General features: G+C 44.5%; 1 protein-coding gene across 2 annotated transcripts in view; it reads left to right on the plus strand.

Annotated features, from left to right (window-relative positions):
• Positions 1 to 20,511, plus strand: part of GFOD1 (Gfo/Idh/MocA-like oxidoreductase domain containing 1) — a 70,635-nt gene that overhangs the window by 37,394 nt on the left and 12,730 nt on the right. The window contains exon 2 of one of the 2 annotated variants that reach the window (XM_059815453.1): positions 17,825 to 17,860. The exons of the other annotated variant lie outside the window; for it this stretch is intronic. Within the exon in view, the coding sequence (XP_059671436.1) occupies positions 17,825 to 17,860 (36 nt within the window). The remainder of the gene's footprint in view (positions 1 to 17,824; positions 17,861 to 20,511) is intronic. 2 annotated transcript variants of the gene reach the window in all.

Raw genomic sequence — 20,511 nt, forward strand, 5'->3', positions numbered from 1 at the left:
CTTCTTCAGCTGGCGAGTTCAAAGCTTGCGTGGAGGCGGCTGCGTGAAGTCCAGTTATGCCTTTGCATGCTGTGTAGACGCACCAAGAGGATGGTGCCTGCACAGAAGGGTGCAGGTGTGGTGGTAGTAGAGGGATGCTACAGCAGTAGTAATTGGGGAGGCAGTGGAAAGTCTCTTCGTTCTGCCTCGCTTACTGGGTAGGATAAAACTAACTTAAGAACAACTATGTTTGTTGCGAAAAGACCTCCTGTGGATATATTTTGGAAACCCTGATGTTTCTCTGCCTAGAGCAAAGTAAAAAAGCTTTTAAATGTAAACATACACCCAGTCCCTTCTTTTCACTTTATTCTCTTGTAATAGCTGGCTAATTTTCTTACTGACAATACAAAGCTACAGTAGGCCTTGACTGTTTGGTGTAAATCAGGAGTAATCCCAAGGAAGTAATTGGTATTTCCCTGGTGTCAAAGGAGCTGAGGGAGTCTAAGGGGCTAATTACAAAAGGTGTTGTGTATTTTTAACTTGCTCTTGAGGGGAGCGGCTTCATTCCTGTCATCTTTGCCAGTGTGACACCAGGAACGGTGCAGTGGTGTGACCAAGGGGACAATAAATGAAAGGGTTTGGGTACTGCAAGTGCCAAACTTCTTGAAACATCACTTGCTTTATAAAAAAATCTTACTGGCTTTGCAAGTGGATTTGAGCTGGGTGAGGGGTGTGTTAGCTATGTAACAACCAAACTTCCCTAACTTCAGGGTAGGACTCTGTTCTGGTTTCAGGAGTGTTCCTACGCAACAGTGCAAGGCTGCTGGTTCCATTTTAAATAACCTTCTCTATTGCCCAAAACAATGAGGTGTTTCTTTATTCATTCTTAGTGTAACACATGAAAACAAGTACAAGCCAGTAATCCGTGGAGATTTAAGATGCCCCAAACTAGGATGAATCAGAGTTTTCAAGTTTTGTAGGTCATGTTTTTCTCACTGGTGACTCAGAAGTCAGTCTCATCCTTTGCTGAGGCTCAGTATCTTATTGAGTATCTTATTGTATTTGACAGTAAAGTACATCAGCTTCATGTGAGTGGTCATATGACCAAATAACATGAGGAGCTGAAGTTTTAATATCTATTTAGTACATAGAAAATAAGTAAGATTCAAAGGTGATTTTTTGGTAATATTTAAGCTGAAGTTCACTTGACTCTGTCTTTTGCAGTCAATTAGACTCCTGCTGACCTATTTCTGCGCTCCTAACAGTGTATCAAAAGATTAGATGCAGGTGAAAAATAGCTAAAACAAGAGTGAGAAGAACTAAACTAAATTCTTTCTGTCACTGATGTCAGTCATCCCTAGATGGCCACTAAACATAAAGCAGGTCCTTTATAGGACGTAGAATGTTAGGTTCATATGGTGCCTGTACAAAGGCTTTGCATGCCAGATAATTATTACAATAGAAAAACAACAGTGATGGAGTTGGCAAGGGAACTACTCCTCCACATCCTCTGACATCTGTTGAAGTCCCTTCTCAGTGTCCTTCTGCTCTTATTGTTCAGAGCATGTGAGCTCTAGGCCTGGCAGGCGTGTTTGTAATTAATGTTTCCAACTTCATCCTGATGCTGGTTACTGCACCAGGGAGAACATGTGATCCCATGAAGCCAGGCTGTCATGAGGACCGCTCAAGGGCAGTGCTGAACTTTCATCAGGCTACTGCATTATATGCCAGTCTCTGTGCAGAATAATAAAAGCAAGCCTTGGTGGAGAAGCGGGTGAGCTGGGATTCTTAGGGTAAAAGCAGGTTTGAAGATGGAAAGGCATCAGCCTGTCAGGGGAACCCACAAACAGAGTTTGCCAGGGTTCTTAATGCTGTGAAAGTGAAATAACTACAAATATATGGTTGTATAAACGAGAGTGCTCAGCTACTGGGGAGTTCATTCCCCTGGGACAGGGTAAAGGGAGAAAATGTTTATAGCCTTCCTTTTCAGTAGGCTTCATGAATATTGGCTGCTGCCTTTTTTTGGATGCCCATTACTGTAGACTTTTAGAGCACCCACAGCTGCAAGTGGGGGTAATGGACACTGGAAATCAATCCCAAATTAAGTGTCCCAAACTAGCAGTTACCTAGCAATCAGGCTTAAAAAGGGAAATGCCCAGCTCGGTCACACCAATGGTCATATCTGGCCTTGGATTCTTCTCCAGCAGTGCCCAAAGGATGTGCTGATCAGGGAGAGCACAGGAGCCGGGCCCCTACCTGCAGTCTGCTCCCTTGTACTCTACTGCATCCACCACTCTTGTACTGGGGATGTTAGGAGGAGCATCCTCGCCTATTCCTTGTATGGTTTGTTTGTGGACCTATTGTCTTTGGATTTGTCTAATCCCTTTTTGAATCTGCTGGTACTGTCTGCCTGTGGCAGACGTTACAGGTCATCACTGTGGCAACAGATTCCAGAAATTCACTACAGTCTCAGTAGAAATGTACCTTCTTTTATAAATTTTAAATTATTTCCTGCTAGTTTCAGTGAATGCCTCCCACATCTAATAATACTGAATTGAGTGGAAACAGTTCTATGAGTACCTTATCCACTGTCTTCATAATTTTCTAAATCTTGATCGTATGATCAACTTTTACTTTTTAAGCTGAAGAGCCCCAGTCTTTTCAGTCTGCCTTGGTAAAGCAGCTCCTCTGTCCCCTTAATCATTGCAGTTGCCTGTCTGTGTACCTTTTCTGTTTCCACTTCGTCCTTCTTTTAATGCAGAAACCAGAAATGCCCCCAGTACTTGGGAGGCCTGTAGGCTTTGTGGAGATTGAACTTGAAGATGGAACCAAAGCCCTGCAGAACTGACTGCGCTGAATAATCATCACAGCTGCCAGTTCAAATATTCACTGGGCACAGAGATGGAAATAAGTTTGTAAAACACTAAAATAATAATAGCAGTTCCTAATATATTTGATATTTCATACTGTAAATATAAATGGCACATTACAGAAAAACAGAGATAGGGTGGGTTGAAATAACATAGCACTACCTCATGCTTTGTGAACAAAATGGTTTAACACATGGTCCCAACCCTGCAAGCATTTCCAGCTGTAGTGTTGCCAAGAACAGTCACATGAATTTGCAGGGACTATTCATCGTAGTAAGCAGCATTGTTGCCTCTGAACCCACGATGCTTAGATGTGTACATACATATATGCATATTTAGGTAAGGGCTTTTTTAAGCCTTGTTGTATTTTGCCAATGTAAACGTCAGTGCCTTAAAAAGGCAGAGTGAAGGTTGGCTTAACTGTGTGGAAAGACTGCAGGAATTTCCCCTTTGTGTACAAAATTGATAGTTAGACTGAGATCATGTTTTACACTGTTTAAGATTAGGAGTGGATCTGAAGGTCCCTAATCTTGACCATATGGGTAAGGATTTTTAAATCTGGTGATCCATTTTGTAGTGAGAATTATTTTTGCCAAGCTTTGTTGTGCTGTTGTTCCCTGCAGATGGAGGGTTGACCCTGAAGGGGTGACTTTGCATAGTAAGGACTATCACTTTTTTGGCATTGCCCACTGGAACAGTGAAGGAATATCTCATGTTTTTGCTGTATGATCAGCTTAGTGTGACTTTTAACCCCTACATCCTCTGAATGTTGTTTGCATGCTTTGAACCTGGTTAGTTGTGTCCTGGTTTTGGTAGATGGTTTCTTGAATGCTTTGAACCTGGTTAGTTGTGTCCTGGTTTTGGTAGATGGTTTCTTGAACGCCTTAGAGACCACCGCTTTTGCCAGAGATCAGCTGTGAAGTTTTACCCTATTGACCTATGCTCTAAAGATATCCATGTTTTTTACTGGAAGTTATAAACAATTGAGTATATCAAGTTTGAGTTACTAATTGGCAAGGAAAAAACTGAAAGAAGCATTACATGTGAAAGGCATTGCATTACTTGTCGGCATTGTCAATCCTTTGTGTGTAGGGAGAAGTGACAGTACACATCAATATTTAGTTTGAATGTCAACATTTTCTATCAAGGTAACAGGAGAATTAACTTAATCAATGTTTTGTTCAGTAAACTTTGTCTTATGACTCTGATTTCCAGTGTTCTAAAAAGAGCAGTACATTTTCTAGGATAAATATGGTCTATTTTGGCACCTCTTGCATTAATTTTTCTGCCTTTTCCCACTTCATTATGAATGACAATCCATCCAAAATGCTGCAGTGGCTTTACTGTGCAGCTGCACTCCATGTATAAGCAGTTTGGCTGCCTTCCCAAAATGGCACATTTCAACCATGACTGTCATAAAAGCTGCTACCAAGGATTCTAACCACACTGATAGACTTGTGTTTGGACTAGCTTCATTATATTTTTAAGTCAGGTCATATTCAAGAATATTCCTGGCCCCTGGCTACACAGTACAGTAACGCTCTGAAATTTCATCTCGTGGGACATCAGCTGTCATGTTTGAGTCATTGAGAAATGAGTTTGATGATATCTACCCAGTCCTTGGTGAAACATTTGCTCATAGGACCATCTGCCCTTTTTAATAGAGTTGTCATTTCAGTGTCGCTTCAATTTGTGCAGCAGCTGCCCATTGATAATAAGTCAGATGCGGGGATGTCACAGAGGAGAAGAACAGAGCCTCACTGCAGTGCTGTCGTTGCCTTCAGCTTTCTCTGTCAGTACCTCATCTCCTCAGTTAATGAAATCCCCAATGTTCTCTCTGCCTGATCCACTCTTCAGATTTCTTCTTGAACCATCTTCAGCCAGGGAGGCAAGTCATGTGGTAGCTCAGACCAGATGCCTTTCTCATGGCCTCCACTTACAGTGAGTGTCTTTCTGTGTCTGCTGAGATGAGTTTTTAGCTTGGCTTGGCTAACTCAAATTAAAACATTGGCAAAGATATGGGAATTTACTGTTTCACATGGATTAGCATTTCTAAGTTCTCTTTTTAGGCTTGAGCTTGAGCTGATAATCTGTTTATTATTAGACTTGCCAGACATCTGCCTTTCAGCTATCCATGTGAACATCCTACAGAACCACTGCAAATCCGAGCTGTCCAGTTTGTAGCACCCCAACACTATTGAGCTCCGCAGTGACTCCCACAGGGCATGAGGGACTGGTGCTAGTGCTGTGTGCTTTGGGACGTAGGCATCTTGTAGGCTGTTTAGCCCAAGTGAAAAACCTGCTTTTTTTATAAACAGCCCCAGTGTGAGTGACTTTCAACAGTGCTGCTCTTACAGGTGTCCTCTGTTACCAGGCATAAACATGCCAAAATGAGGCATTATGAAATAATGCAGCATAGGAAGGGTTGCTCCAGTAGTTTGCTCATTAGCCTGACATCTGGGAGCTGCAAATTAACTTTTCTGTCCTGCTACTGATTTTCTGCCTCCTTCATAGTGGAGGCCTGTCTCAATTAGCTTCGGATGATCTCTGTTTAGGCATATGGTCTAAAAGTTACATATCTAGTCTTGAGTGGTTACCAAGGCTCTTCGTGGGTGGTGGAAAGACAGGCACCATCCTAAAATGTGTGCCTAAATGAGATAAGGTAAATAGCCTTCTGGCAGTGTGTGTTTCTTTCTGTTGAGTCCAGAGAAATCCTAGATTAAAGGAGCAGAAATGAATCCAGGGCTTGTAGTCTCTCTATGCCTCTTTTCACATGCTGTACAAATCATTAATGATTATCTGCTGTTTCGCAGGATGTTGTGGTTGGTAATGATGAAAGTGCCCAGAGATTTTATAAGTAACTAAGTTATGCAGAAGGGAAACCTGCTCCCGTGTAGGCAGAGGTGACCCAAATGAAGTGACAGTGGCTTCTTTTGGGTGGGAAATAAAGAGAACCATTATCCTCTTCCCAAACAGCTCGCTTTATAAAATTTATGAAGTCAAGAGCATAAGCAGTTTTTGTGGCAATCTTGACTCAGTTTTCTGCTCCCCTACAGTTGAAGTCTTTCACAGATTTCTGTATGTGTACCGTCTGATCACAAATCCTGTGCCTCCACCCAAGTTTTGGGAGTAAGTTAATTCCTTCTTTTTTTCTTCTGTAGTTCTTTCTCTTCTCTGAGTTGAGTACTGTCTTTAAGGACCAAGAGGATGAATTACAACAGGGATGGTCTCTTGATTCTGTGATGGGTGATTTGGGTGCAGATGGACTCTAGCTACCATTTCCTTTGATTTCTCATTATTTTTTTTTCTCTGTTCCTTCCTCCAGTTGCATGGAAGGCCCTGAGGAGCTCTGTGCACATTGTTGGGTTGCTTTGCCCAGGACTTCTGGATGGTGGGGTTATCTTCCAGGCAGAAAGAGGGTAGCAGGTGCTTTTACGGTTGGAGCATTCACTGTCTGTTAATAGAATAGATCATTAGGCAAAAGTGCTGCATGCATCCTACCCTTTTGGGATCGTAATAATCCTTGTGAGAGGATCTCACACCCCCATCTTCTGGGGTTTTGTGAAAAAGACACTGGTGTCTTTCTGTCTTTGGGAAGTGTGGTCAAGTTCAGCGGTCCCAGCCATCAGGGAGCTGGGTATCTCCCTTGGCAGAGCTGGCCATGCGAGCAGAGCGAGTTTCTGCGCAGGACCTGAGAGCTGGATGCATCCTGTACAGTGGTGGGAGTCGTGAGGCTCTTGGGCTTGGTGTTTGGTCTCATTCAGCCCAGCTGGGTCATGATCAAGACATACCACCACGTGGTTTAGCTCAGTACCCACTGCTGAAAGGAGTATGAAGGCATCACAGCATTGCCTGATAGGTTTTTGGCTATGTGCTTCAGGCCACCTGACAACCTGGAAAGGCTTCAAGGAAGTTGTAATGCATGATGCCTCGCGTGCCAGGTAAGACCTGCTTAGTCGCAATTAGTTGGTTTTTCCTTCTAGATCACGTTCATGTTGGTTTAGCAGAAACTGACCCACCAGAGCCAGATGCTATATTCACTCGCGCCTCTGAGGTACTGTTTGAAAACAACTTCACCAGTCTGGAGAAAAACAGTCTCTTTCTTTTCGTGAGAGACCTACATGGAATAATGAATGATTTTTTTGCTTGCCCTATCCTGCACTACTTCCATCCCAAAAATTATTTTGTTAAAAATTTCCTGGTTGGTTGTAAAAGCCACCCAGGGACTCAGACTTGTGTATTTGCAGAGCTCTAACCCCAGCAGGGCATGACTCATGGGTAATAGGAACTGCTGGAAACATTTTCCCACTTCTTTGTGTCTGCACCTATTGAGGAAATCAGGGAATGAAGTTAAGACTTCAAGTGCTTTTCCATAGAAACCTGCTATGCTGGCTTTCAGTTGTGATACAAATATGTCACTTCCCACCGGGCAGCTTGCATGTTGTGCTGCCCTTGATCCACTTAGCGGTACTGCCTTCCTCATCGTGAACGGAAGATGTGACACTTCACATTTACTCCGAAGTGTGGCACATCTCTACCACGTGCTACATGATGAGAAGGGAAGAGCGTTTTCCCTCGTAGGTGCACGTTATGCTTGCGCTGCAAGAGCTGCCTTTAAAGAGGCTGACAGATGTTATGACACTCGCACAGCTGGGGTTGTTTTGAAGCTGTGTGTAGTGCATGTGAGAACTTCTCCAGGTGTCTTACCGTTAGATATTTTGCACTTCATCTTCCTCTGGAGAGCTTCGCTTGCAAAACATCACCTCATGGCACGCAGGCTAAGTTGGCAATCTGGTGTGTGTTGAAGACAGCCCTATGTTTTTTAACTCAGTCCCCTTTGTATGTCACTCAAAGACACACACTAATGACCATTATTAAGGGACACCTTAAAATCCTTTAATCATTAAGTTGTAGATTATGACCTGGTCTGATCTTGGGCAGCATGCCCGTACCACAGGTACGTTTATCTGTTTTGCTCTTTATGTGTATTTTGTTATAACAGTGCTGGGCCTTTATCTGGGGCGGGGAGGTGGTGAATGTGAACTCTGAGCCCTGAGATTTCCTCCCGTTTCTCTGACTGAATGCTCACAGGATCTCGCATTTTGGCGTTAGGCCATAGATTGAAACCTTCTGTGGCCTGCCCTGACCCTGTAACTGCATAAATCAGCCTTAGAATTTGGCTTCTGATTGTAATTTTTTGTTTTATTGTTTATTGTATTCCTAACTCAGTGATGTATAAGGAGACAAGCGTTTCTGAAAGAGGATTTAGGTCAAGCTGAAAGAAATTACTATTAAATGTCATTGATTTTGAGTTATATAACTGGGACTCTTTTTTGAAGTCCTTCTTTAAATATTTAGTGACACATTTTCCTCTTTAACTCAAGGGTCAGTGTCTCATATTGGCTGATTGTGTGGGTTCCCTTGCCAGCCTACAGAAGTTGCCAATTGTTTCTTTTCATCTTACCAGGCTTGGCTTTCCACCATGTCTGTAAGCAGTGTTTGAGTATCGTATCCAGATGATGGTCCAGCTCCCTGCAGCTCGACATTGCTCACTGACTTCCTCTAACAAGCTTTTCTTTGCTGGCTGGGATACGGTTAAGCCCTTCTTGCGTTACTCAAGATGGGTCAGGGAAAGGCCATGTGTTGGTCTAGATTTTGGTTTCCTGCTTGTATAGCTTCTCTCTTCTGCTTGGCACCTTGTCTATTGACTGGCGCCTCTGCAATCTGAATCAAAATCCCTTCCCAGTCAGAACAACTGTGTTTTCTAGAAGAGAGTGGAACATCAGTTGTGTGTGTCCTGTTCCCCCCCCCCCCCTTTTTTTGTCTGTCCTGAGACGTCCACTTTATCATCATGGCATATTCTGTTTGTAATACATCGTACCTGCAAAGGTAAAGACATGCATTGCTGAACAGTCATAGCTTTTTAGTCATGGGCAGTTTTGATATATCCTTGAGCTGGATTCAGACAGTTCTGTGAAAAGCAGAACTAATGAAACCTGTTTTTCGCTTTTTTCCTATGTGGAATTATTGAACACAGTCATCAGGAATCAGATGGTCAAACATACTGGCCTACAAACAAATGCACACAGAGTGTGAATGAATCCCATGAGCTTTGTTTCCTTGTGAAATTAGCCTAAAAATTATTCTGTGGCCCGTTCGATCTCACTCTGTCTTAGGAAAAAAATATGAAGAATTGAACCTCTGAAGCTTTCTCATGGTCAAGCTAGTTTGCAGGTTGTTTGCAAGCTGTTAAGAAATGGGAACTTTATCCCCTCTCCTGTACCATGCTGTTAGTTTTAGTCTCTGATTCATATCTTGACTGGCTAAAACTTAAGGATTTGAATGAATAAAACTTTACTATAAAATGTGGCATATAACTCAATAATAGATACAGAAATATTTTTATCCCAAAGGTTCTCAATAGGATTGGTAAGTTAAAAAAACAAACAACAAAACAAACAAAAATCTCCCAACAAAATGAACAAACAAAAAACCCTCAAAAAAATGTTATACCAGACACTGTAAAGTTCACTTCCCTGTAAGTTGAAACCGTTTCCAGGATGAAGCATTGCAGTTGTAGGTGCGCGCAGGTGCAGCTTCAAGACGTTATGTTCTGTCTCCAGTTGCAGCCACAGAGGTGAAATACATCTTCTGCAGTGGAGCTGGCCAACTTCACTGGTCCTAATGCTCCAACATGAGAAATGGCCCAGTTTAATGATTTATTATCAGATCTGGGTTTCATGTAGTTAAAATGTGCCTAGAAGCCTGGCATTATATCAGTGATATTTAATTGCATGCCAGGGAGCTTGTATGCGTGGATAGGATCTGGCTTCCAAGACAAACCAGTGTTTGAAGCACCTTCTCGTGGTGGGCAAGGCAGACTTAGGTGTTCCTCGGGAGTCCCTGCCCGTGCACTTCTCCCCTGGCTGGGCCTTTCAGAGGCGTTCGGGTGGCAGAGAGACAGCTGCAGTCTTTCCGCCCTCCGCTTGCTAATGCGGGGGGAAAGCCTTGTCCCCTTTCTGCATCCACGTACGTTTGTACGCACCGAAGCGGTGAGCAAAGAAGGCTTTAGCCCATCTCAACTGGCTGCACAGAAGCCGTGCACAGAAAAAATTCGCATTTGTATGCATCAGATTTCTCCTTGTTGTCACTACTTTTGATCCCACTGTGAAGTGACAGTGGAGAGGGGCAGATGGGGGATGAGCAGTTCTTGCGAGGGAAGTGAAGAGAAGAAGCTGTGGGTGATTTTGTGTGGAAAATTAAATTAAGCCCTAGTGAGGCAACTGGAGCAGGGTCTTGCCCGAGGAGGGGGAAGCCAACCCCTCCTGCTCCCCTGCCCCTGTGTCGCTGGGACTCATGTTCTCCCTGAGGACATTTTGAGCATGTTATGCAGAGGTGGTCTTCCTTGTGAACCTCAGTGGAAATGTCAGATAAGTTGCAGTGGCTGTTTGTGACAAATGAATAGCCACAGATAAGATAGGGTCTGTCCGCCCTCTTTGCTAAAACTGCCTGATCCTATTGAAATGTTTTATAGGGAGACAAAGCCCAGCGCTGAAGACAGGACTTAATTGCGTAATTCCTTTGGGGGAAATAAAAAGTGCTTCCAATGCAGATCCAGTCCCCTAAAGGGACTGCAGATTAATGGCTGAGAAGCCTGAGATGAACTCAATCGGTGGGAAGTTGTCTCTGGTCATTCAGGGAGAAAAAGTAATTTCAGTTTTAATTGGATATGGTATTCCTCTTCCCTTTTCATAACCAGAACTGGGGGCTCCTGCGCTTGCAGGCTGGCTGTGAGGTTGTGTTGGTGTTTTGTGGCTGACACGTCTGGCACTCAGACCTGAGCGTCAGCCTCCGTGCAAACATTCCTGCGGCAAAGTTGTGCCAGGCTGCCTATGCCTGACTCACTAACGTGTTCACCCCTTTGTAACGCGGGCGTACCCCATGCTCCTTGTGTTGCTGTATGCCAAAGTCTTTTCCAGACACTTATGGCAACTGGGGGTGAATTTGTGTGCTGTGGAGGCACTTGAGGGAAGGGTGTTGGAGGATGGTCCGATGCCTTTGCTGCGCTGGCTCAGGGGACAGGGGAGTTGAGACTCTAACCAATGTCACCAGCCCTATGTCCCACCGCATGCTTCCACACCTGAGGGAAGAGGTTTTTCTTGATGAAGGGGGGAGAGGGCTGAGATCAAAACTCCTTACAGTATGCAACAGAGGTACCTATAGCTGCCCCCTTGGACAATCAAAGGGATGCTCTGCACTCTGGAGTTTCGACATCCTCCTAGGAGTAATGGAGCACACTCAGTTCCCACCTATTAGGTACCCGATCAGAAGGCTTTTCCTATCATCCTTCTGGGGAGCACAAATTGCAGTGCCTCCATCTGCGCACAATAGCATCTCTGTATAAAGCAGGCCAGGGGCGAGCAGGACGCAGTCCTTGCAGAGATCTCTCCTTGTAACCATAGTCAATTAAAAAATCATTTTTTCAAGTGCATTTGGGATATTTTGAGGCAGGAGCCACCAACATGGTCTGGTATAGTCACTGTAGAGAAAGCAGTAACCTTTTTAGTTACTGTTTGGGCTGGAGGGAATAAACTGGTTACATCTAGCAAGTAGAAAAGAAACCTGAAAGATACTGTGTTTTCATACAGTTAGATGGGGAGAGCTGGAGAGCAGAGCTCTGCGCGCTCGGTTTCTGCAGCCACCCTCCGTCCTCTAAATGGGACCCCCTTCATAATCCCAGTGCTTGGCAGAACAGAATAAACAAGTGAATAAAAATCGTGTAACTTTAAAATTTTGCTAAGCTAAGGTAGCAACAATGTGGCTGTTTACATATCTGCATGGGAGTAGTCATTAATCAGACAGTGCATGAGGCTCATTTGTTTCCTCCTAGGAAGGGCTGTTTTCACACTAGTAATTGCTTCCATATGAGAGCTGGAGGTGTGCTGCTCTGTCCTTGTCAGGGGGAAAGGGTGTGCTGGAAAGCTAAGCCTGTGGTAGATACTCAATGTGAATGATAGGTCTTGCTTGCCTCCCTTTAGCTTTTTTCAGTGATTAGTGAAATTGTTGGAGGCTTTTTGGAAGAAAAAAGCCTGCTTAAGTTACAGATTGTATTAAATTCAACTTTTCCTTTCCTCCAGTAGATCCTTTCTTCATTTTCTATGTTTTGTGTAATATTGTCACCCTTTTCCTGGCTTTGTACAATAATGCCAGAAGTCAGAGAACCAGCTTCTTCCTTGCCTTCTTCCCTTCTCTGAAATTGATGTTTCATTGCCTACCCTCAAATTTTCCCGGGCAACTGACTCAACTAGGGGCCCTATGTGGATGAATGAAGATGTGTTGCAGCCTGATATTTCATCTGGATGTGTTCATTGCTTGTTGTGCTTTGCAGGGTTATTTGCATGGCAACGAAAACTCTTCAGTAATACAGAGAACACGCACACTGGGAATGTTTGCTCTCTGCAAATGAAGGGATGCATTAGAGGCTTTTCTGAAATAGAAGCAGAAGAGCAAGAGATGAGCTGGAATTGGCATCCCTTCTCCTCAGCAGCGTAGTGTGACCAGGTGACCAGACTTCTGTGTTTTGTCAACTCTTACTGTGGAAGGGACAATTTTAGATGAGCAACAGAAGCCCTGAACCATACACTTGGAGAACAAAATATTCTCTGTAGACTTAGGAGGGCCAGTTTTGTTGAGAACAAACACCACACATTTTTTCCAAAGGATAGCCCAACTGGATGTGACTCAGAAGGGAACCATCCAAATTTCTGTGAAGCCCAGCTTCTTTTTTTTGTGTCACAGAGCCAACTGAAACCTGCTGTATTGTAAAAACACTGGCATCAGCACAGGCGTGTGTTTTGTTCACCCTCAAGTATTGTAGTGTTAAAAATAATTTTATTAAAGGGAAGCCACACCTATACGTAACAGTAAAGTTAAGGCTTGTCCAAGCTAAAGAAGTTTGCACTGCTGCGATGACATCCTATAGAAGTGGTAAACTCCTCTCTTAAATGTGCTGCTGTACTGCAAAACGAAGCTTGCAGCAGCGAGGCTGTTCCAGCATGTTGCCACACTTTATGTCCTGTCAGGCCTCAAGGACAAATACTAGCTGCATAGTTTAGAGAAAGCATTTTTGAAACTAAACACACTTGCAGTGAACAAAAGCTCACTTAAGAAAGCTAAATATCCAGTCAGCATACAAAATGCATGTAGTATCTTTGCAGCACGCGTAAGAAATCCCTAAAGACCAAGCAGCCTGCTGTTCCCTGGTGCTCTGAGCTTCCGAAGATGTGAGCAGCTTGCTACAGCCTCTGCTGTAGCACCTGTGTTGGGTCTGGCTGAGATGGAGTCTTCCCCATAGCAGCCCTCATAGCGCTGTGCTTTGTATTGGTAGCTAGAAAGGTGTTGATAACACCCCAGTGCTCCCACAGCACCAAGACTGTCTCTCCAACATTCCCCCCTCAGCAGTAGGCTGGGGTTGGGCAAGATCTTGGGAGGGGACACAGCCAGGACAGCCGACCCAAACTGACCAAAGGCATATTCCATACCATATGATGTCTGCTCAGTAATAAAAGCTAAGGGTGAGGGGCATTTGTTATTACAACATTTGTCTTCCGGAGCAACCGCTACACCTACTGAAACCCTACTTCCCGGGAAGTGGCTGGACATTGCCTGCTGATGGGAAGTAGAGAATAAATCTTTTGTTTTCCTTTGCTTCCATGCGCAGCCTTTGCTTTTGCTTTATTAAACTGCCTTTAGCTTGACCCACAAGATTTTTTTCCATCTTATTTTCTTGCCCCACTGTCCTGCTGAGGAGGGGAGTGATAGAGTGGCATCCAGCCAAGGTCAACCCACGACAGTCCTTTTTTGGCACCCAACACGGGGCATGAGGAATTTGAGATAAGGATAGTAATTGGGAGTGATAATGGGCAAACCATGGACTGAACACAGCTAGAGGGGGAAAAGTGGAATAATCATGGGCAATTTCTATTGTTCTATTTGTGGTGAAAGGATGAGGGTGGATTGTGTGTAAATTGTCCGCAACACAGTTGGTGTTGTGATGATGTTGTCTTGATTTTGGTGTGAGGAATTCTTTTTTTGTTGATGTGAGTGAAGTTTGTGAAGACTGTGATGAATGTGGATTTTAATGATAATTCTTAAATACGTGATTCACAGAAGGCGAGGGGTGGAACGTATTGGTTTTGAGTGGCAAGGTTTTGGTGGGCGGGGGGGGCTATAGGGGTGGCTTCCATGAGAAGCTGCTAGAAGCTTCCCCTATGCCCGGTAGAGGCGATGCCAGCCGGCTCCAAGGCGGACCTGCCGCTGGCCAAGGCTGAGCCCATCAGCGACAGTGGTAGCGCCTCTGTGATAACATATTTAAGAAGGGGAAAAAACCCCTGTGCAACAGCAATTGCAGCAGGAGAGAGGAGTGAGAATATGAGAGAAACAACTCTGCAGACACTGAGGTCAGTGAAGAAGGAGGGGGAGGAGGTGCTCCAGGTGCTGGAGCAGAGATTCCCGTGAAGACCATGGTGAGGCAGGAAGGAGCGGTAGAGACAATGTGTCATGAACTGACTGCAATCCCCATTCCCCGTCCCCCTTTGCCACTGGTGGGGAGAAGGCAGAGAATTTGGGAGTGAAGTTAAGCTCAGGAATCACAGAATCACTAAGGTTGGAAACGACCTGTAAGATCATCAAGTCCAGCCACCAACCCAACACCACCATGCCCACTAAACCATGTCCCACAATGCCATGTCTACACATTTTTTGAACACCTCCAGTGATGGTGACTCCACCACCTCCCTGGGCAGCCTGTTCCAGTGTCTCACCACTCTCTCAGTAAAGAAATTTTTTTTAATATCCAGCCTGAACCTCCCCTGGTGCAACTTGAGGCCACTTCCTCTTGTCCTGAAGGGAAAGGGTGGGGTGGGGGGAGGGTGTTTTAAGATTTAGTTTTTATTTTTCTCATTACCCTACTCCGATTTGATTGGTAATAAATTAATTTCCCCAAGTCGAGTGTTTTGCCCATGACAGTAATTGCTGAGTGATCTCCCTGTCCTTATCTTGACCCACGAGCCTTTCGTTACATTTTCTCTCCCCTGTCTAGTTGAGGACAGGGAGTGATACAGTGGCTTTGGTGGGCACCTGGCGTCCAACCAGGGTCAACCCACCACAGCAGCACCCAAACCCTGCAGCAGGACAATCTCTCTGTTCAGATCCACCACGTTGTGTCTCTTCCAAAGTAGCAGTGCAGACGATGCACGCAGCACTAACTACACAGATAACAGAGGTACTCTGGCTGTATTTTCCCATGGCAAAGGATCATCCACCTACAGTATCTGACCTTGCCCATCCATTCTCCAGCCATGTTTAAGGCGATGGGAGACCTGTGTGCAGATAGTCCTTCAAAGAAGGGGAGGGAAGGAATACAAAGACACTGTTTTGCATTGACGTGCCCTTGGAAGGTGAGGATGCGTTCAGTAAAATAGCTTAGCTGGTCCATGTCCTGGAAAACTAACTTTGACTTGTTTGGGTGCTTCCCTTGACTTTTGCCTTGAGGGCAAAGCCAGCTATTGAAACACATAGGTTTGTGGGACAATGCTTACTGCTGCAACGGAAACACCCCTTCAGTGCATATTACTACTCATAAAAAGTTCACTCGTAGGCTGATAAGCCTGAGAAACCAAAATGCTCATGGTCAGGACACCAATGTGGTGCAGGATATGGCAGCATGAGCATCCAGCATGTGCCTTGAGCCTGGGGCCAGCTGCTGGGCTCTGCTTTGGGATATCCATCTTGGCGCACTGTGTCACGGGGGTGAGCTTCTGCCAGCACAGAGAAATCGGCCTCTCCCTCGTTTGGCGCTTGGTTCGTTTCTAGTTAGGTGGGATAAATACTAACCCTTAGCTGGAAACAGAAGAATAGAAGGTACATTGCAAATAATCTCTTGCACCCAGTGCCTAGCCCTCCGGAGGGCTTGCATGACCGACTGGTGTCTCTCTACACAGGCCTGTTGCTGCTGATGGGTATAACCATGGCCAGGTGGTGTTTCTGCTACATTTTTAGGGAGTTGTTGCCTCAGGACCCTTCCCACTTCTCTCTACAGGCTGGTGTACAGGAAAAATGCGTGGCATCCACAGTCAAGTGTGTGAAGGCAGGAGAACAAGAGCCTGGGCGTTTTGCTACACGCAACATCTTTGGAAAATCTCTGCCCTAAGGCAGGTAGACCAGTACTCCTACTGCTGAGGTTTGCTTTTTCACTTCCAGCTAAACAGCAGTTGCTTTTAACACAGAAAGTTGAGATATTCTAACAATCTGCTAAGTGCAGATATGGCTTTTTTGAAAGAAAAGCAGAAATGATGGCAAAATTGAATGGGAGAGATGAAAGGATGGCATAATTCCTGCAGGTGCAGAAAGGGGAGGAAGAGGTTAGATACAGTTGCTGATTTTGCCGCTTTCACACTATCTGTACTAGGAGAAATCATCAACCTTCTTGACTCCTCTCTCCTCTGTCTTTGTAATAGGAGGATGGTAGCTGCTCGGCTTCATCAAGTGCTTTGAGATCTGTGGGTGAACCATGGCCTGTGACTGACCTGTGCCTGCTTTCAGTAGTACTGTGGTTACCTGTTGGTTATACTTGTTCCTGCAAAGGGGTAATCTGACTCCCAATTTCTTCTGTGGCAGGTGCAGGTACAAACTTGCAGTTAAGGTGGAAGTAGGTGATGACACTGAAGGGTCAAAAAGCTCAGCTCCAACACATCCTAGGGAGCCTTCTGTTTGATATTTGGGGATTCCCAGTTCAAGTTTAAAGAGGCTGGATTCATAAATGAAAGGGAAATTAAGAGGGTGGTTTTACTATTTTCCCCCATTCCTAAGCAGCAACAAGCATATGCAATTGGAATCAGCCCCTCGACAGCACCCTTGTGTCACTGGCCAAGAGGGGTCCTCTCTGATGGCCCATGACCTTGTGCTCCTCAGCTGGAGTGCAGAGCAAAGCTCTTGTCTAAATCTACCTACACGCAGTCACATTTGGGTTTCTGACTGGAAACTTCATCCATACTGAAGCACATACTGAATAATACAGACCTCCCAAGGAATTGTCTGTCTGACCTGCATGGAAATTAGTCCTCGTGTAAGATGTGGGACATGGTGTTTTACATACAAAGTTGCAGTGGTGTGGCATCTAATGTGGCTGGTTGTGGTGCAATAAAGATGACCTATAAAAACAAGCCAAACCACTATAAAGTACTTATATATCAGTAAAACCATATGTGTTCTTGGGGGTGGGGAGGATATGTTTTTTAATGCATCATTATGAAATAGTAATGAACTGTGTGTAGACATAGCCTAAAAAAAATTAAGAATCTCAGGCTAGCTTTCCGTCTGTACTTACTGAAGTGTCTTTTGGGTTATTAAAACCCTGGGCTATAGTAAATTATTTTAAAGATACAAGCTTGTTGTTATGAAGCCACTTGAGATATTGTACAATGTGACTGCAGAGCTATGCAAATTGGAGTAATTTCCATTTGACATATGCACTGTAATTATTGAAAGCTTTTTTCCAAATTCATTTTTTGTGTCTGCTGTAGTTAAGTCACAATCTCCTTTTAACATTGGCAATTATAATTATTTGCCAAGAGCAAATCCTTGCTAACAAAAATCCAGTTTTCTTTAGCCTGCAGCTTTTCTTTTGATTTCATGATGAGGCACTGTTAATCAGAGGAACCAGTGCTGGTCTCTGAGTATCCAACAGGGCAGAAAAACACTGCAGTCAGAAAAAGAAATGCAATTAATTAGCCTAAGCTTCTTTCTAGCATCCCAACCCTGGGCCTCCTGAGTTGCTGTGTTTGACTGGAGAGGTGCTCTGTGAGAAGATCAACTGGAGTTAGCATCTCAATAGCACTTACTGTCTGTGCCCGCTGTCTGTGAGATTTCTCCTCTCAAGTTTTTGCTCATTCTTCTTCCGTAGGGGCTACGGGTAGAAAATAGCATGTATTTGGGGAAAACAGTGTTACTAGGTTGAAAAAATATTTCTAGAGCTGTTTTGCATAGGAATCTGAGCCAAATCTGTGACTGAAAAATGCAGTAGTTGAAGGGCTTTAGGCTTCTAGCTGCATATTGTTGTTCAGAAATAAAGCGATTCTTACTCACTTGAAAATGCCTTGTCCTTTCTGCCCTCCTTTTCCTTGGAGATCAGTGTGTTATGCAGCTTCTGAAAGGAAACGTAACTGCAAGTGCTTTCTAATAATTACTGACCTACTTTACAGGTATTTTATTCTTCATTGAATCAGATATGTACCTGTAAGAGCGTAGGTGGATAAAAATTGCATTACTTTCACCCACTGCAGCACAAGTCAAGTGCAGGAGAGCTCTCCCCTTTAAGTTTCTATCCCTGGACTATTACTTCAAGTTCTCCTGGGGCTTCAGAGGGATGAGGTCTGAACATAGCCTTGCAGCAAGCTCAGAGCAGTGTAAGGTATGGCAACCTGGGCTGTACTTCTCCTGTAGCAGAAGGTCTGTCTGAAGGTGGCACAGCCAGAAGAACTACCCCCATTGACCCATCTTTCTGTTCCAGGTATGCAGCATGTACATGGTAAATCAAAGCCTGTTGCGAACAGGGGCTCGTTCTCCATTGTGCGCTCGTGGAGCATCTAGCACAAGAGGGTCCTGGGATTACAATACAAATGCATCAAACCCAGGCACTGAGGTTGATGAAGAACACATCAAGTTGGGCTACCATAATTGACTAGATCCAGCCTACTGAACATAATGGGGAAACATTCCAGCGTTGACATGTTTTCTGGCAGATTTTCAGTGGTGGGGAAGAGTTCCCAGTCTCCATTAGAGCAAGCCGTGGAAAAGCATAGTGAAATGTGGCTTCAGCTGCTACTGTAGTGTAGCTGTGTCTTTTCCAGTGCACACTTAGCCAGCGTGAGCATGAATGGCATTTTCCAAGAAACCCTTTCGGGAGGATTAGTCTGCAGATTGACTGCAGACGGGGCAATCTGGCATCCAGGCAGATTGCACCCGATGAGTTATTGCTATCTGAGTCAGCTGGTTGGGCTGCCACTGAGTCCTTGGCTCTTGTGTAAGCTCTGCAGTCTGGGGAGTAATTAATCAAGCATCCATCTTTCTTATGGACCCAGGGTTGGAGCCAGGGAAGCACGATGTCAGCGTCTCACATAGTTAGAATTGCTGATTCACTTTGATCCGTCCTCACTGCTGCTTTTCAGAATGGGTTTATGGCTCCTCTTTAGTGGAACTTAGCTCTCTCTGACAGGAATAAAATATTAACTGGGAGAGTATACCATTTTGAAGGCTACTACCTTTTTTGAGGGGGCTTTAAATTTATTTAGAAGTTTTTCGGAGAACCTGAGAATTAGGAGGTAGTGTTGGCTGAAAAGTTAATGGAAGTGCAGTTAGTTTAAACCACAGCTTACTTGTCATCTATTCACTGTTGTTCTATTGACTGTGTTGCTCAAAGAGCGAAACCAATGGCCAGTGTGACTACTTTCATTAAAGGGATTAGAGCTGAGATAAATTTGACCCAAAGCTTGCTAAGGCATGATGCCAACTCCCCTGAAAACACCATTATCAAAATTCTCATTAATTTCAAAGTGGGAGTGGGCCTGGACTGAAGGAACCAGACCCAGTAATGGCTAGAGTAGAGCTGTGCTACTCAACATTGATGCAGAGAGGTAGGGTCTTTTATGAGCACGTATTTTGGCTTGATAGTGTCCCAACAAAGGGTTTTCATTACGATTAGCATTTTAATTAAACCGGCTTGATTTTTTTACATGAGCCAAGCTAACTTACTTTCTTCACCTGTGTGTTCTGCGGTCCTGATCCTTGCTGTTCTTGGCAAGATGTAAGAACCACCACTGGTCTGAGCACAAGACTTAGACTATGAAGTGGAAATGAGAAGCCATGAAGAATCAAGCCATGGTCTCATCCATAAATAGTCTTAGGCAAACTTTGATGACCTAGGCATGTGGAACAGTGCTGTCTCTCAGACTGACTGTTGTGTATATGCTTTTGTAGTCTCCCAGATCCTAGTGAAACGGCACACCAGAAACAAGCAGATAGTAAAGGCACCCTTGAGCCCCTTGGATGAAGTTGGGAGGTTGGTCCAGCTGACCTGTTTCATCCTGACACGTTTTGCTTCCCAATTTTTCTCTTCCTCTCTGCTGTGGCCTTTCTTGAGAGTGGAGCAGTCATGCCAGCCTCTCCAGTCCTGCTGCTGATGCCAGTCAGCGAGCAGAGAGGGGACCTGCTGACACAGCGAGTATGAAACCACTGAGAGAACGTTCTCCTCCCAAAGACATGTTGTGCAACCTGGCGTTCATTCATCCCTGCATAACTTCACATTGCTCTGGAAGATCCGACTCCACCACTAGGCACAGTCTCATGGGCTCTAGTAGGGTTTGCCCAATGATTATAAATGGACATTTCCAAGTTCTGCAGTTGTATATTTGAAAGAGAAGACCTGATTTACGGTGTGAGCGTGTACATGCAGATGCACGTGGTGACACACATAGAGTGTGCATATACTCACTATTGAATGAAAGAAATGTCACTGCTCACCTCAGCTGCCACTTACTTGTATTTAGGTATGTGAAAGGGACTCTCTATCGCATTCCTTTCTCTGCACGTGTGCGCATCTCTATGT

This window comes from Gavia stellata, chromosome 3 (genome assembly GCF_030936135.1).
Source record: "Gavia stellata isolate bGavSte3 chromosome 3, bGavSte3.hap2, whole genome shotgun sequence".
Classification (NCBI taxonomy): domain Eukaryota; kingdom Metazoa; phylum Chordata; class Aves; order Gaviiformes; family Gaviidae; genus Gavia; species Gavia stellata.